This window comes from Elephas maximus, chromosome 4 (genome assembly GCF_024166365.1).
Source record: "Elephas maximus indicus isolate mEleMax1 chromosome 4, mEleMax1 primary haplotype, whole genome shotgun sequence".
Classification (NCBI taxonomy): domain Eukaryota; kingdom Metazoa; phylum Chordata; class Mammalia; order Proboscidea; family Elephantidae; genus Elephas; species Elephas maximus.
In genome coordinates, this window is record NC_064822.1 from 108,980,340 (window position 1) to 108,997,853 (window position 17,514).

Genomic DNA, 17,514 nt, shown 5'->3' on the forward strand with positions numbered 1-17,514 from the left:
TTTTTGTACCTTTTATCTCTCAAAGGACAAGGACCCTGCTTGGGTTTTAAATGGAAGTCTTTATTCCAATTAAGATGTTTTCTTCTGTTTAACCACTCCATCTTTTTTTGTGGCTCTTAATCCTGTCTGTTCTTGACATAATAGTTATAGCCAGCTGGTTGTGCCCTTGGTTGGTCCCTGTAAAACTTGTGCCCCACAGGTTGGGGATTAGTCTTTTCTAGGATATATCTGTGAGTAGTAGGCAAGTACTGCTGCTTGCACTGGGCAGGGGTGGGGCTAATAGACACGCATGCGTGTGGCAGCTGCCAAACATGCCTGGCTGGCTAGGATTCATGTTGTCCAGGCCTACACATTTTAAACTAAAAACTTGTCTCTCCTCTATGTGTTATAATAACTGTTCATTTACAGTCCTCTCTCCATAACAAGGCTGGGTGTTAAAGATCTACTGCCCTTCTACTAAAATCATTTAGGTGCATTTCCTGCCATTTTTGCAGATAAGTTTAGGTTGGAGCTCGAAGTGATGTTCATTTAGTGAGAAGAGGCACAAAAGGGGAAGTGACTTGTCCAGAGTCCTCAGATAAGGTCAGGAGCCCAAGGCCCCTACTTACCATGTATGTTACCCCATTCATTCACCAAGAAAACCCTCAACAGCTGTGCCTGCATGGAGTGGTTATATTTCATTGTTTTTCACAGGGGTTACAATATGACAGTCCCCACCCAAATCAGGCACCAGGATAGAATCAGGGGCTTGAACAGTACCCCAGCCCTTCAACCTGAGCCATCACATGCTATCACAGTCTCCTAACCTTCCCCATGGCCCTTAGCCAGGGTTTGGGCAGAGAAATGGAAAGACAAAAAAATGAGTTATATTGCCACCTGAGAAACCTCAGAGGGGAGGACCCAGCCTTAGTCTCCCTCCTCCCAAGTGCAAAATGTGTAAACAGAGTAAACGGAAAACAGAAAAAGTGCGGTCTAAGTGGTTCCCTCTCCTGCTCCCTGGGATGGTGAAAGGTATAGAGGAACATAGGCGATAAGCCTGGCTTTTTTCTATTGCCTAACCACTTGCTGAACATAAGGAATGGGTTGAAGCAGGAAGGGGGCCAGCTTCCCCTTACCCACAGCTCTAGGGTAGTACTTGTCATTTCTACAGCTGCCAGCAACCCTAGAGTGTTATCAGGTGAATTGGTAAGGGGTGGGGAGTGTCAGTCTCCCTTGAGCTGACTTAAGGCTGGGATAGCCCTGTCTCGGTTGATTATGTGGCGCATATATATTATTTATATAAATATTTTTCTATGTACAGGGAATAATCGTGGCTTTCATGGAGGGAGGGAGGCTGGAGGCTGCAAGGCATCGCCGTTGTTGGAGTTGTCCAGTTCAGTGCTGTCACAGTCTGAATCCTCAGGATTGGGAGGGCCCTGTTAAGGAATAGAGTTGAAAAGCAGTGAGGTGAGACTCACCATCTCTTGGCTTACAAATAGATTCCTTTAGGGTGTCCCTCATTGGGATCTTAAGTCAGCAGCTTACTGACTTTATTGCTTCTGAGTTTCAAAACTGTTCAGGCCATTTCCCAAGGCACCAGTTTCCTCTAGTTTCAGGATTTCTGCCTTGCTGCAATTAATGACTACCATATATTTTGTATGCAAGATACCATACTAGGTGCTCTATACTATAGGTAAAGCATCTTAAATTCCACCACATGGATATTGGGTCTTTTTGGCATGGGAGGAAACTGGTTCAGTAATGACTAACTTGCTCGGTGTTAACACTGAAGGTTAAATAGCTCTTTTTCTGGCCTTGAATTTTGTACTCTGCATTCCACCGCCCTGTGTCCCCAAAAGCTCTCAATAACCAGCTCCCCATGCTGAAAACCTGGTCACCTTTCAGTTGTGCTGTGACTTACCTGCTCCCCTCTGAGTAGGTCCTGTTGCGGGATGGGCAAGGAGCTAGGTTCAGGGCCAGGGACTGCCCCTGAAGCAGGTAGGTCCAGTGGGATTTCTGAACCCTGAGAGCACATGTCATCAGACCGCTCATCTGGCCGCTCATCAGTGTTGGTACTGCCAACTTCAGGTGTGCCACTGGGGGAAGGCTCACTAGTTGTGCCCTCCTCCCCATCTGATGGGTTCTCTGAGCTGAAGGTAGATAGTGACTGGCGCATGTTCAGGCCCTGAGGCCACCTACGTTGGAAAGATAGGGGCTACTCTGGACTCTGTTGTCTCTTACAGCCCAGAAAGCAAAAGAATGCCAGTACCTCCTGTCCACTATCTCTCACCTCTGGCTTGATGTCAGCTCTACTTCACTGTCCACCTCTCCTTCCTCTTCCTCTGATGAGATGCCTCGTTTCTGCAGGAAAGATGAGGGGACTGGTCAAAAGTGGAAAGAGGGCATTAAGGACCCTGAAGGGAACATAATTGTAACCGATTAAGTAGGGAATGGCTTAAGATCACAGATTAAAATGGGAGATGAGCTATGGACTTAGACCCCAGAGAAGACAAGGAAAAAGGGAAAGGGCTCAGGAACTTTCCCATACTTTACCTGACTTCGGGTGACAGCAGCCCTGTACAGCAGTGCAGCCGGGGTCAAGTGCTGGGCCCCGGCCCGACTTCCTCCCCGGCCCGCTGTCCCTTCCCTTCCAGTTCCCAGCAGCCCCACACTTTCACCAGGCCCTACTGGTGGAGGTGGCTCCCCTTTGGCTCCTCCAGGTGAATCTGGGCTGGTGGAGCCAGGGGCTGAACCCTCACTTGGGGGGGTGTCACCCCGTGCTGGAGGGGGTGAGCCAGGATCTCCAGCTCCCCCTGCGGCACCCCGGCCCCGGGCCCCCAGTGCTGCGGACAGCAGATCAGGGGATGATGAAGACATCTTGCGTAGCAGAAGGTCATGATGGAGCCCACGGAGGGCAGGGGGGCAGGCCTCCCAGCCTGAAGGCCCCCCTCCCAGTGCCCCCGGGCTTCCTGGTCCAGGTTCAGGGGCTGGCACAGCTGTACGAAGCCCAGGCAGGTCCCCACAACTGCCCTTGGCGCTGGCCTTGCGGTGCCGAGTCTTGCCACGCCGACTCCGTCCTGGTGAGGGGGGCCCTTTAGGACAGCCAGGAAGTCCCACCCCACTGAGGGCTGCATCTATTTTAGGTAGTAAAGACTCTGTCTTGAGGATATCTGGCCTGGTGGGGGAGGGAAAGTACAAGATTGAGATTAACAGACATGTCCACTCAGAACACCCCCTCACCTTGGATAGATCACTGCATCTCTCTCCCTGTCCAAGTATCCTCATTGGCCCCTACCCTGTCTTTCCCCCTGTCATAGTGGAAACCTCAGCTCTTGTGAACTCAGTTCCCACCTTTTGCTATGGGGTGACAGCTTCTGTGGCACATTCCTCTTCTTGATGAGCTTCTCCACTGTGTTCCCATGCAGGAGGCCCCGGGAAGGGTGTGACTTCAGCAGGCCTGGGCACCTCCGTTCTAAAGCTTGTTCCCGCCTAAAGACCCAGCCACTTTCTTAGTTGGGCATATGTCCAGGAAGGGGAATCTGGGCTCAGTTGGATCTCTGGAGTCAGGCATTGCTCGTGAAGCCTTTGGGGATTAGGTACACAAGGACAGGTAGTGTTACCTGAGCAGCTCACGTTCCTTGAGCTCCAGCTGCAACATCAGGGCGTTAAGTTCCATGTACAGGTTGTTGGCCCTTTCCAGCTTCCGTTCATAGTGCTCTCTGATGTCCAAGGCGTGTCTGTGAAGTAGATGCAGAAGGACCCCCAACATAAGCTGGGTTCCCATGGTGCCATAATTATTCCAGTCCCTGTTATTGGTGGTATACACATCCTTGCTGTCGCCAAAATCACCACATACCGGAGCTCCTCCCTCCTCCGCATCACCAGCTCTTCTTCTAGGCGATGTAGACAGGTCCCTTCTGACTTAATCTTTTCAAAGTGCAGCTTTACCTCCTCCCGCCACTCTGCCTGGGGATGGAGAGACAATGAGGGGTGAAGGCCATTCCTCTGCTAGGTGCCGGCACTGTCTGTGGATCGGGGCACAGGATTGGAGGGTCTCAGCCTAACCTATTCCAATCCCAATGAACCCTTCCCACCGCCCCCTCAAAGGGCATCATTTCTGCAAAATTCATTTTCCTACCCACAGCACACCTGGGACTTAAAGTAAGTCTCCTGGGGTGTGGAGAGCACATCGGCTGAGGCGATGTCCAGATGCAGCAGGATCTGTCGGAATGATGGACGATTTCGGGGTTTGCTGTTCCTGAAGCGGGGGGGAATGGAAGTGGGAGAAGAGAATGCCAGGAATTTCATGGAGAAGCAGATAGGAACTAGAGCATCTTTGCCCAGGAAAACCCAATTTTAGGATATACTCAGAAGAAGTCCATGGTCAACTCTACAAAATGGTATATGCTGTTTTTTTAATTTAGCATATCAAAGTTCTGCATTAAACAAATCCATTTAGCTCCATATTTCCCTACTTGGGTGCCAAAAAAACTTTGTTCTGGGTAACTCCGTTAAAAGAAGCACATTGGGAAAACGTTCAACCAAACATTAGAAAAGCAATATTCATCCTTCCCTCAGGGTCTAGGTTCCAAACAAGGGTTCAGAACTCTTCCTCGAGTTCTTAGGTCATCTACTTGATGCCAATTGACATGATCAGTGGCAAGACTGGGCGTTTCATCTTCTCATCTCACCAGTCCTTACTAGCAGCCCTATGCAGAAGATAATGCTATCCTCATTTGGCATATACAGATACAGTTTCGGAGGTGGTTCTAGACTCCAGTCCCTTTCACCCACAGCTCGGATCCTGGGTTCTTAGCAAGTCACATCATGGGACTCTGACCTCTTCCCTGTTCAGCTTTCTGGGCCTGCATGTATCGGTTTTAGGTGCTAGCCATCCCTCAGCAACACCTTGCTTCCCAGCTTTGCCAAGCCCAGTCTCCCAGCCCGGGCCATCCTCACCAGCATTGGCGAAGGAGGATTTTGAAACCATCTGGGCAACTAGAGGGTACTGGCAGATGAAGACTGTTGCTTCCCACACCCCAGATGATGGCCGAGGAGTCTACATCTTTGTAGGGGATCTCACCAGTCAGCAGTTCCCACAGCACAACTCCAAATGACCTGGGGATAAGAGGGGACATCACTTGGGAGGGGCTCCCTCTAGAGGCCCTGGTTGCTCTAGACCCATCTTACACTCAAGACTGAGGTACCCCCAGACCCCATGGGCTGGCTGCTCGCCCCTCTCGATCCTCAGCCTGGTCCTTACCAGATATCGACCTTCTCAGACACAGGCTCATTGCGGATCACCTCAGGGGCCATCCATGCTACTGTCCCTGCAAAGGACATCTTGGTGCTCTTGTCACTCAGCTCCTTGGAAGTGCCAAAATCTGAGATCTTCACCACATCATCGTATGTGATTAGCATGCTGGGAGAGAGTGTAGTCAGCTGTGGCCCAGGCCTTTCCGCATAACTCATCTCACTGCAGTAACTACCTTTCTGTTTTACATCATCTGGTCACCCAGAGACAGGAGGCTCACCACAGCCAGCCCTCCCGAGATGGTCACTTGGGAGGGGGTTCAGAATCTAGGGGATTCTGAGATGGCCACGTGGACTTAGGGTCTGGAAGCAGGGAGATGGCCACACTGGCTTGGGTGGGGTCACCTGCAGGAGACCATGCACATAAGCTGCTCCCTGCTCACTTGCTTACTCACTTGGGGGACTTGAGGTCTCTGTGGATAATCTTGTGCAGGTGCAGGTAGTTCATGCCACCGGCAATGCCCATGGACCAGTCAACCAGCAAGGAGGGGGTGACAGGGCGGCCAGCCCGCAGTACCTCATACAGCTGGCCCTGGGCGCAGAACTCCATGAGGATGCAGTAGCAGGGAGCCTGGGTGCACACACCCCTGGGGGCCAAACAGTGGTATGAAGGCCTTGGCCAAGCCAGCATTCACCTCTTTTGCACCTGGAACCCCCATTCCCACCCACACCATTTGGGCATCCATCTCCTCTGGGAAGGTGGGGGGAAGTCCCTGTTCCCCAGGTGGGTCCCAGCCATCAGCATAGTGTCCCCAGCCTCTGCCCTGGTCCTCACTTGAAGGTAATGATGTTGGGGTGCTTCAGCTTTCGGAGGTGCTTGATGTCAGTCTCCTTGAGGTCCCGCACCTTCTTCACAGCCACTTCTTCCCCGTGGAATCGCCCCAGGAATACAGCACCCTGGGCACCTGAGCCCACCCACTGCAGATCCAGGATTTCCTCAAAGGGGACCTCCCAGAGGTCTATGGGCAGATAGCACAGTGCGACAAGTTTCAGGAAGAGATACACTCAGGGAGGGTGACGGCCAGGGGCAGGGGAAAGCACTGGGTTGGCCGAAATGTTTCAGTGAGGGTAAGGCTGAAAAGTAGCCAGGACAGGCTGAGAAGACTAGGACTGAGGGGACAGGGAGGGAGGGAAACGGGTAGATTGGGAAGAGTCTGAGAAGTCAGAGGCTGATGGATGGATAAGGGACTAGGGCTGGGCTCTGGGGACAAAGGGGGTCATTGGGTGATAAATGGGACTGCCCAACAGATCTCGGGCTCAGGGAGACAGGGAGGGGGCTCTCATGAGGACACTGCCCACCTTCCTGCTGCTGCTTGTGTTCAGTGGAGTAGGCTTTGCCGATCATGGTCCAGACAGGGCGCAGGCAGCCAAAGAGGCCTTCCAGGAAGCCACTGCCGCTCTGGCACTGCAGCCGCACTTCATCAGCTCGAGCTCTGGATGCCCGACTTTCAGGGGACCCAGTGGCTCCCCCTGAGCCCCCTGCTTCCTGTTCATGTAGCTGCAGGACGCTGTTGGCAAAAGGCTCAGGGGGCGGCTCTCCACCTGGGGAGGGGCTGGGCCCACCCCCGCCCTGCCCACCGAGGGGCACTACGTCTCGAAGTACACACTGGGTTGGTGTCAGGTCCTTCTCGGGGGTGCAGTCAGAAGTGTCTGGGTCAAGCTTGCGCATGGATGCCTCGCTGAGGGTCGACACAAAGCCCCCAAAGGAAGGGGAGGGGGTGCGGGTCTCATGGAGGCAGGCCATGGCCTCTGGACCCCGGTGTGGTGGTCAGCGGTGGGCCCTATGAGAATAAAGGAGGGAGGGGCCGTCAAAGCCACAGGTTTACCAGCTAGGGATGCTAACCCCAGAGGGGAGAGGGGTACAGGTTGGGGAGCTGCGCCCACAACAGCCCTACTGGAAATAACACTTGAGCCTCAGCCTGAGGTACCCATCTTAGCAAATCTGATACATCCGGGCTTCCTCTCAGGCATCTATTAGTAACACAAGTCTTCCTTACTCAGGTATACAGTTAACATACTTGAGTATCATTCTCAGGTAGACACAGGTAACAGCCCCACTTAGTTAAATACTGGTGAAATATGTCGCATTCTGCAGTACGGTGGTAGCAGGAAGGTTAGTTCCCTTCTCCCCGTAAGACTGCTGTAATTCATCTCTGGAGCACATGTTTCTTTCACGTGAGGCTTACAGGCACACACGTGCCATAAGAGTCTCAGATGTACACCTTTTACCTTGGGTCTCAACCTCAGGCACACATAACACTCGGGCCTCTTACATACTGAAGCACACACAGGTGACACTGGCAGGCCTCCCACTCAGGCACTCTCAAATGACATTTCTGGGCCTCCTGCATGCAGTGATGCACCTGGGCCTCCCATTCAGATACTTACACATGATACAACTCAGGTGAAAGCCTTATCCTAAAGGCTCACACGTGGGCCCCACTCTCCGGTATAGGTACACACACACCTCGGCCTGTCCAAGGTAAGTGCAGGTTGTAACCACACAGCTCCACTACTCCCCCACACTCAGCCCCCAGCCCAGTTGGTGGAAAAGGCAGAACTATCCAGTGGGGATGCAGAAGCTGTAGCAGGACAAGCACTGCTCTCCAGTGCTTCATCCCCCTTTACCCTCCCACCAGACCATCTACCCCCTGCCCCGCCCAAGTTCAGTCAGAGAAGACCCCTGTCTTTCTCTGTCCCATGACCAGCTCCCCAAACAAGGCCAGCTTTCCAGACAATGGAGATTTGTCCCAGTTGAGAGCTGGGTGTTATTTTAAAAGCAACCATTAAAAAACCTCCTGAATCCGAGCTTGCCACTGCCACTTACTGGCGGTGTGACCTCTGAGGCCCAATTTCTCCAGCTGTACAAAGGGATAACCTGGGTATTAGGCACAGTGAACTCTTCAGCCTATACCAAACTTGTTCAGAGCTTCCAGGTGTCAACCTGCTCTCCCATCTCCTTCCACATCCAGTCAGTGACTGAATTCCTCTAACCATTCCTCAGAGTAGAGTCTTTCCATAAGGCCCTGCATGAGAGTCTCCTGGGAATGCTTGTCAAACATTCTGAATCACAGTGGGAGCCAGGTGGCAAGGAACTGCACATAAAAAGGACTCCCTCTCTCCATGATGCAGATATGCATGAAGGTTGAGACCCTCTGATAGCTCTTGTAACACTGATTTCCAGGCCTCTCCCTTGAATACCTTTTCAGTGGGTCTGGGATTTGTATGTTTAACAAGCACCTTACATGATTCTTAGACTGGCATGTTTGAAAGCCATCCTATTCTCTCGTCTCTAGTCTGCGGTTACTGCCTTATAGTTCAGATCTCATCAGCTGACACCTGGACCTGGACAACTGCCTCTTAAATGATCTCCAAGTTATTCCTCCTTTCCCCAACCCATTCTCCATCTAGCCATCAGAAGGACCTTTCTAAAACAAATTGACCAGAGTGGCTTCCTGCTTCAAACTCTTTAGCAACGCAATGCTTTGGCTCCTCTGGCCTCCACAGCCTCACCTCCCACTGTGTTGGTGTCCAGGCCACACAGAGGAGCCCCACACCAAGCTACATCAGGTTTTGAGCCAGGGAGCGTAATGATAACGCCTAACTCTTGGGGAAAGCTTACTATGCATGTCAGCCTCTGTTATAAGCACATTAGCTCGTTTAATCCTCAAAACTGTAAGTTAGGCACTACTAGCCCATTTTACAGACTGAGGCATACCCATTACCATTGAGTTGCCCCAATTCATGATGACCCCACGTATAACAGAGTAGAACTCCCCCATAGGGTTTTCTTGGCTGTAATCTTTACGGATGGAGTCCACGGGTGGTGCAAATGGTTAAGTGCTCAACTACTAGCCAAAAGGTTGGCAGTTTGAATGCACTCAGAGGTACCTCGGAAATCAGGCCTGGCAATCTGCTTCTGAAAGGTCACAGTCTTGAAAATCCTATGGAGCAGTTTTACTCTGCACACACAGGGTCATAAGTCTGAATCAACTTGAAGGCAACTAACAACAATCTTTCCTCAAGCAGATGGCCAAGCCTGTCTTCCGTGGCACCACTGGGTGAGTTCACACCACTAACCTTTAGGTTAATGGTCCAGCACAAACTGCTACCCAGGGAACCTAACTAAATCATGTTGTTAGGTGACCTCTGGTGCCCTGGCTAATAGGCTGTAGCTCCACCCAGGGGTGGATTAGCCAATAGGCTCGGTAAGCACCGTGCTTCCTTTGCTTACCAGATCATCTGTAGTAAGCAATTTCACATTTTTTCACCACATCAAAGACTCTGCTTCTAAGTATGGCTGGCATCTGTCTCTGCCAACCTCACAGCACCTTCCTACAGAATCAAAGCCTCTTTTCAAATCTGCAGTCCCTGACAGGAGTACATGACCCAGTAAGCAAGGTTAAGCACAGGTTGGCTTACTAATCTGTAGTGAACAATTTCACATGGGTTTCACCACGTCTTTCACCCATGTGAAACTGCTCACCACAGATGATCTGGTAAGCAAAGTAAGCACCGTGCTCCCCTTGCCTATTGGATAACTTGCACCTGGCTCCATCCCTAGCACCTGCTCTGCCTGAAAGGGGCTTCTCATTGCCCACCTCTTGCCACCCAAGTCTCACTTTCTCCAGGAAGCCTCCCAAGGGCAGATTAACCAGTAAGCAAGGTATGCAGGGGCTTGATGTGCTTACTTATAAATTAGTAAGCACAAGTAACCCCCAGTTTACTTTGCTTATGGGTAAGCCCTTCCAACTGTCCCACCCCACTGTAGGTTAATGCCCCTCCTGGGCTGGCACAGCCCCCTGTCTTCGTTTGTCATAGCTCCCTATACTGGCAGCACAGCGGGGTACAGCGTCTGAGAGCCTCGACTTCCTGAACACGGAATCCCACTCATCTGGTACACCGGTGCTTGGCAAGGTTGAACCACTGCTCTACCCCTTCTGGACGATCGTCTTAGGGACACATACTCACTATATATGTATATATTTACGTTAACTTCCTTAATCCTTGTAACAACCCAGTGAAGGGAGGTGGTGTTACTGCTCCCATTATACTCTTGAACAAACTGAAGCTCAGCGGAAATCACAGACCCAGACTCCGAATTCCCACACAAGATCTCGGCAGCTTCACAAGGTGAAGTGTAGCTTGTTATGCAAATTAGTCAAACACAGACCAAGCAACGTGACACACAGGAGATTTCCTCTGGGGGGCTTTCGCCTACGCCTCCCCGCCCCCAAACCGGGACTTCCCTTCTGAACGACCCAGGACGAAGACCAGGGGCTCTCAGACGTTCTCGCCTGGTGAGGATCGGGATCCTCGGGGAGGGGTCAGAGACTGGCCCGCTAGGCCTCCAGTGTTGGATCACCGAAGCCCAAGTAAGGGCCATTCGAAGCGGGGAGGAAGGGGTTACGGCCACAGCGTCCGCCCCCCCCCCGCCCCCCGGCCGACCTCCTTCCGGAGCATCACATGGCGCGTGGCTGGGAGTGGGGTGGGGGCTCGGGCAACGGGAGGAGGGGGTCCGGGTGTGGAAAGGGGCGTGGGGAACGCAGCAGGTAGGGGAAAGCGCTGGGCGCTGCGGCGTAACCATGACGACTGAGCCCGAGGCAGCGCGTGAAGTCACCGGGACAAGATTAGCCCAAGGTCACGTGAGCAGCAACGGCGGGGGTGAGGCGGTGCCTGGGCCCCGCCCCTGACCCAGGCAGGCCCATGTGGCTGGTTGCTGGGATGCGTGCGTGAATCGTGGCTGTGCACCCCGACCTCGTCGGTCGATACCTTCTGTGCCTCCCTCCCCCACCTCTTCTGCAGACATATTTGTGGTTCGGTCTGACCGATTGGTGTTGGAGGGAGGGGACTTGCGAGGGAGGCACTGGGGGTGCAGTGCCACTGAGAAGGAAATGGAGAGAGAGGGGGACAGGACCTAGAGAAGGAGAACACCCAGCGAAAGGAGGGACTTTGTGAGCCATGTACAGAGACCGGAACAGTGAAACTCAGAGAAAGTCAAACCTGAGAAGGATGGATTGAAAAACTGTTTTTTAAAAAGCAGAAGACACAGAAGAGATGAAATGGAACTGAAACGCACGCAGATCACCCCTCCCGTCCTAATTCGTTGTCTGTCTAGAAGCTGAGTTTTGAGTAGGCGCAACACCTGCTTTTTAAGGAATTTTTCAGTCTTCATCTGGTTGTTTGGCAACTAGGAGGTTTAGGTATAGAGAGGGTGACATGCTTAGAGACGCCTGAAGCCGAGCTTCCCTCCAGGCTTCCCCAGAGGTCCCTTTGGTTGATCCAGAGCCAGCAGCTGGGGAGAGAAGCCATTTCACCTGTTTATCTTTTGGGGGCAGTGGGAGCAGCAGAAGAAGTAGAAACGGGACCAAGGGAAAGAGGGCATCTGGCCAGGTTTAATCCACCCCACCCCCACCCCCATTCTCAGGCTAATGACAACTACTTCCAGATCGACCTGAGAAGTAGAAGTTGGGGGGAAAGCTGAGGCTCCAGGGAGCTGTAGTAAACTGGAGATTCCTCTCTCCCAACACACCCTCCTTTCTTTCTGTTTTGCTTTCTCCCTGACCTGCCAGCTGTGTCCCACTGCTCCCCAGCTGGGCCTTGGCGCCAGGGCTTTGGTGGGATAGCATGTCTAGGAGCCCCTGGCCCAGACATTCGGTCACCCTAGGGGAGGGAAGCTGTCTCCCTGACCATCAATTATGCAGGAGGTGGGGGAAGGGCAAGGATGTGACAGGAGGGGGTGGATATCTCCGTCAGTCATTCTGTCAACCATATTTACCAAGTACTTACTACGCAGACCTTTCCTCCAGATTGAGTGAGGGGACAGAGTGCCCCTGAGCCATCCCTCTTCTGGGGGAAGAGGCTCTTCGGGCACCCTGGGAGGCCTACTTCATTTTCCCCATGATCTAAATCAGCAGAGGGCATGAGATGGCCCAGGCCCATAAGCCCAATCTTTGATGCCGAACTCCTTTGACTCCAAATTTCAGCTACAACAAGATTGTTTTGCTGGTGGTTTCCAAAGTGCCCCATCAGAAGGCTGTAGGGGTGGAGTGGGGACAGGGAATCACCATTTATTCTTCCACCTAGGTTCTCCTGCCTGAGATGTTGGAAGCCTGAGGCAAGGGAACCCTCTGAATTCTCTATGGCTCCCTCCTACACTAAGAGCTGAATCTCAATGCCCAGTTGCTTGTCTGGCTGTCTTGGGGGCTCAGTTCAGAGGCCAGGCCATCTGTCTAAATCTTGGGCTCTTAGGGCTAAGCATTCTCTGCAGTCCTAGACCTCATTTTCCATTCAGGAAAAGTTTCCACTTCTCTCCTGAGTGGGTCAGGGAGGGGGGACTTCAAAGAAAAAGAGACTCAAACCTTTGGAATCCTAGTCCCCACCTCTGCAGGCTTTGAGACCCTGTGGAGGGTACAGGACTCTGACCCTTGATGGCCTGCCTCCTGTCCACTTGGCTTCAGCTTGGTTTTCGTTTTGCTTTTTTAAAGAGTCCATGGTGCTGGCCCCAGAGCTCTTCTCACATGGAACTACAGCTTCTCTCAGTGCCCTCACGAGGGGGAAATACCTTCCCCTGAGAGCCTGGGGAAACCTGGAGGTCACCCCCTAAATCCAGGTCTCCAGCCTCCTCCAGGCCAAGCCCTGAGACCCCTAGCAGCCACAACCTCTTCTTCCAGGAACACAGGCAGTGGAAGGACTTGAGGCAGGCAGGAGGGTAGTAGTATTTAGGAAACAGGAGCCAGCTTTGGAGTTGGAGATCAGGTCCTTTAGAACCCCAGCTTTGCTGCTGATTAGTTTAAGTACAATCACCTCTCTGAAACACCCAGCCCTACCTTATCAGGTGGTGCGAGTGAAGTAGGATGATGTAGGGAGTGCAGTGAGCATGCTGCCTGGCTCCTTGCTTTGTCTTCCTGGTTGGCTGGACACCAGGTCTTTCTTTGTGGATCCTGAAGAGTCCATCTCTTCTGCCTGACCAGATAAAGGGAGACTTGGTCTCCGACCTTCTAGTACCCCAGGACAAATCTCGACTCCAGGTTCCAGTGCAACCAGGTTACAATGGCAGTGGTGTACTAGAGCCCCCAGCAATAATTCCTTTCCCAGATCTTCAGTTCTTCCTCTGCAAATCCTGCCATTCCACTTGCTCTGCACAGAGGGGAAGGCCTGATCCTCTACGCTTCATCCTTGCCCCCTGGCCAATTCTCTTTGGAATCTGCTCTCTCTAGCAGCTACACCACTAAAACCCTCACCTTGATCATGTGGCACAAGATCACCCTCAGTCCCACCTACTAAGGTCTGAGAGGAAGAAGAAGACAAGAGCAAGGTATGATGGTCCAGGCCTTTCCTTCCTACTCAGGACGTCAGGTGGACTGGGACGAAGTTCAGCATATTTTAACAAGTGGTTCCTGAGCTGAACGTGCACATAAAAAGATCTGGATGGACAGCTACCAAAGTGTCACAGCTCTTAGGCAGGTGGCATTATGGGTGTTTTTATTTTCCTCTTTGGGCTTATTATATTTTTTAATATTTCAGTAATTTGTTTTAATTACTTTTAAAATAAATGTATCTTAAATTGAAAAAGAGACAATAAAAATTACAGAGTATTCATCCATTCCTGGCACTTAGCTGAGGACAACTGTGCTTTAGGGGGAGGGTGGCTGGCTGGTGTGGTGGAGAGAGACCAGGATTAGAATCAGAGAGGCTTAGGTTGAGGTCTTGTCCCTATTCCTTACCAGCAGGGTGACCTCAAGTACAAGTCATCTTAACTTCAGTTTCTTCATCTTTAAATGGGGACAATGGTATTTCTCTCACATAGTGGTAATGCAGGATGAGATGTGGTGGGCAAAAACACAGGCTCGGGGTCAGACAGACCTGAGTTTGAATCCTAGCTCTGGCCACATACTAACTTTTTGACCCTGAACAAATTAGTTTTTTGATGATAACACTACCTAACTCTTAGGCTTGTTATAAGCATTACTGAGATAATCCAAATAAAGTTCTTGGCCCAGTACCTGGCATGTAGGAAGCTCCCCATAAACATTAGCTGTGTGGAAAGTGTCTAACACATAGTATTAGATTCTTTAAAAATATGAGTTCTCTTACTTTCTTAAAGCAAGAGGCAGTAGGTAGGGTACAGTTGAAAAGGGAGGCAGAGAAGCAAGGTGAAAAAAGGAGAGCAAAAAGAAGAAACCAAAAGGCAAGGGCTATTTATCCTGCATTATCCTTATCCTTCTCTGGAATAGTGTTGTTGCTGTCTCCTTCCCCCTGTCCCCAGTACACACATGACCCTAAGTTCTCCTGGGAGCAAATGAACTAGACCAGTCTCTGGAGTCAACCAACCCCTCATGAAGCCCTTATGTCCCCTGCTGGTATCATCTTAACACTGTCCTCTTTTTTCCTCAGCAGGGACTCCTGAAGGGGTTGATTCCCTGATCCTTTCTTTCCCCCCAGGTCCTGGCAGCAGAGAGACGTAGGACTGCCCAGGATGAGCCACTAGGAGAGTCCAGGGCTGTGGGTACTAGAGCTTAGGGTCTTCTTGGCAAAGGCAGGTTTTACCAAAGTATCACCATGGAGGGAAAGACAAGGAATAGCAATTGTTTTTTAGAGGGGTTCTGCCATTCTTAGCCATAAGGAGGCCTAGGAAATCCTGAGCCACTTCCTTAACTTGAACTCCCTGCCTCCTCTGCCCATAACTGGGTTTAATTAGGAGATGAGTATTTAGTTGTGTTTTTATGTATGCTGGGAGTTGGGGTATCAAACTGTTGGTCTTCTCTGCATGATCACCTCAGACTCCAATGTGAGTGAGTGGATCAATGCCAGGCTTGAGAGGGCAGATAGTTTTTTTTCACCCTTAAATGTGGGATAGGAGGGAGCAGGGCCCTAAAACCCAGAGAAACTAAAGAAGGCACTTCCTGAATCCCTTCTGCTTGCCCAGCTTGGCATGACTCTCTAGCTGAAAATCATGCCCCCAAAGCATTGGAGTTCATCCTAAGAGGTGGACAGGAAATGCTGTTTAGAGGGAGTTATTGACTGTGGCTGGAGAGGACCATGGCAGGGATGAAGAGACCTCATGTGCACACCCTCCTGGTTGAAGTCCACTCACCTATTCTCTCAAGAGGTAGAAGAGCTAAAAGGTGGGACCTCCCCCCAATTCTAAGGGACACCATTTCCTCCCTCTGTCTATAGAGGCACTGACCCCTTGTTTTCTCTCCCCTCAGCTAAGGCCATGGATATCAGGAGTCTCAACTCTGTGGAAAGATTCTTGCTTATTTTTAAGCCAAGGAGTTTGAGGAGTATGTGGAGGCAAAGAGAAGTGGTTCTTGAAGGGCCTGAGCTGGGGGAATGGGTTAGGGGAGCCAGAGAAGATGGAAGAAGGAGGAGGGAGAGAGCCATATATAGATGGGGGAGGGGAGGATGCAACAGCTGGATGAAGAAGGTGAATGCTACAGCTGGAGGGGATTGGGGGCATCACAGCTGGAAGGGGAGGGAGACCAACGCCTGGGCATCCAGGAACAGGTGCACTCTGACTACAGTCTTAAGGTCTAGCCTGCTCTCTGTGTGTGTGTATGTGTGTGTGTGTGTGTGTGTGTGTGTGGTGGGGGGGGGGTGGGTACAGCAGGCCTTGCCCTTCCTTTCCTTTTCTGGAGGGAGCCAAAACTCTCCCTCCTCTCTCCCCCTTCTTGAAGATGAGTAGGAGGAGAGGAGGATGTTCTCTTGCCCTCTGTCCTTTCTTTAATTCTGCCCCCCAGTCACCCCACCCCCTCCTCCCCCTGCAATACCGTCATTTCCAGCTCGGGAAGCCCTTCGTCTCCAGGCTGGGCCGCGGCGTCCCACCGTTCGTTTCGCCTCCTTCCCATCCCCACAGGCATCGGGTCCAGGTTCCCGGTCCCCCCATCCCCACAGCCTCAGCATCCCCGCGCCACCCCCTCCCCCACGCCACATCTGCATCCCGATCCTCCCTTCGCACCCGGATCCCAGGACCCGGGCCCGTTCCAGCCCTCCACCCCCCGCAACTCGCCCAGGCTCTCACCTCGGGGGCTCGGCGGCCGCAGCACAAAAGGCGGCGCTGCTGCAGCTCCGCTCCGGATGCTGCTCCCGCCTCCTCCTCCTTCTCCTCCTCCTTTCTCCTCCCCCCGCCCCCCCCCCCCGCTGCCCTCGACCGGACCCGGGTCGCTGTCACAGACGAGGCTCGTGCGGTGTCCGGATGCACGGGTATCAGCCCCAGATTTATGCCCCCACCCCCCCGACCCCTAGCCCCGTCCCCTGTCGGCTCGAACTCTCGCTCTTTTCAGGGCCCCCGCCCCTGGCCCCCCGGGACGGACACGCCCTGAGCTGGGGATGCTGCGCTGGAGCCGTCGGCCTCTTAAAGGAGCCCGCTGCTGCCATCCGGCGCTTTCCAGGCTTGTCCCTGGCCCGTCTGCACCCTGCGCCTCCCTGCTGGTGGTATCCTGTAGCCGTCCTACCCTGGGTTTTATGCTGATTCCACAGGAATCCCCATGACCCGTTTTATAAACTCTCTCCTTTACCCTTATGGGACCCCCAGCGCTTTGGCATTGCTCCCCTGTCATACCCATCTTGCCAGCTCTCCTCCCCAGAATTGTCATCACTCTAGTTCCACCAAACGCTGTACGCCTCAGCTCTAGGCTCCCTCCCTCCCTCTCCACGATCATTCCAAGATTGCTCTGAACCTCCAACCTTGCTCAGGCTTCCCTGACACCTTCTTAGGACACTCATTAGAGTCAGACACTTTTCGTGATTTCTGTCTCCAAGGTCACAAGATTTCCCCTATCTCTCTCAGCCAAGTGGTTACAAGACTTTGGAGAGTGACGGATGGAGCTCTGAGACCCCAAAATAGGGGTTCTGTTCTGCACTCAGATTAGTCCGTTAGTTTTAAGAAGTCAGAATCCTCTCTTGATTTGCTTTTACCTGAGAAACCCAAGACCCACGACAGACAGCGGGGCCCAATTGCCTGAGTCCTTCTCATCCTGCCTCATCCGATAGCCTGATTCTCAGGCCCCTGAGGGGATTTCCTGGCCGGTTAAAGAGAGACTAGGGCCGCTCTAAAAAGGCTTTGAAAGGGAGGTGAAGGGTAACCTTTGAGAAAAGAAGGTTCTACGAGACGGAGGCCTGAGAACCAGGGGCTTAGGCCAAGGGGTGAGGGTCAACGCTCAGAGAGGAACTTAGGTATACATTTGTCCCAGCGCCTTGGGGGACAGAGCACAGCCCCCT

At 52.3% G+C, this 17,514-nt stretch overlaps 1 protein-coding gene across 6 annotated transcripts; it reads right to left on the reverse strand.

Annotated features, from left to right (window-relative positions):
• Nucleotides 1-50: 50 nt before the first annotated feature.
• On the reverse strand, nt 51-17,514 carry MAP3K12 (mitogen-activated protein kinase kinase kinase 12). 6 transcript variants are annotated; one of them, XM_049883279.1, is made up of 15 exons: nt 16,316-16,375; nt 13,122-13,257; nt 6,592-7,073; nt 6,068-6,251; nt 5,688-5,879; nt 5,243-5,401; nt 4,939-5,097; nt 4,129-4,237; nt 3,836-3,945; nt 3,600-3,716; nt 3,331-3,468; nt 2,533-3,154; nt 2,270-2,340; nt 1,901-2,174; nt 51-1,415 (listed from the first exon to the last, which is right to left on the reverse strand). In XM_049883279.1, the coding sequence occupies exons 3-15, from the start codon at nt 7,034-7,036 to the stop codon at nt 1,317-1,319; spliced, it is 2,679 nt and encodes an 892-aa protein (XP_049739236.1). In that variant the 5' UTR covers nt 7,037-7,073; nt 13,122-13,257; nt 16,316-16,375; the 3' UTR covers nt 51-1,316. The 6 variants fall into 6 exon arrangements, with proteins under 6 accessions (XP_049739236.1, XP_049739238.1, XP_049739239.1 ...); XM_049883281.1 differs by lacking the exon at nt 16,316-16,375 and adding an exon at nt 7,681-7,765 and having other exon boundaries at nt 13,122-14,424; XM_049883282.1 differs by lacking the exons at nt 13,122-13,257; nt 16,316-16,375 and adding an exon at nt 17,476-17,514.

Coding starts and splice junctions, on each gene's coding strand:
- MAP3K12 (XM_049883282.1), bottom strand. CDS start 7,036: ATGGCCTGCCTCCATGAGACCCGCACCCCCTCCCCTTCCTTTGGGGGC. Junction 5,880..6,067: donor CCCAACATCATTACCTTCAA/GTGAGGACCAGG, acceptor TTTGGCCCCCAG/GGGTGTGTGCACCCAGGCTC. Junction 3,946..4,128: donor AGACTTACTTTAAGTCCCAG/GTGTGCTGTGGG, acceptor CTCCATCCCCAG/GCAGAGTGGCGGGAGGAGGT.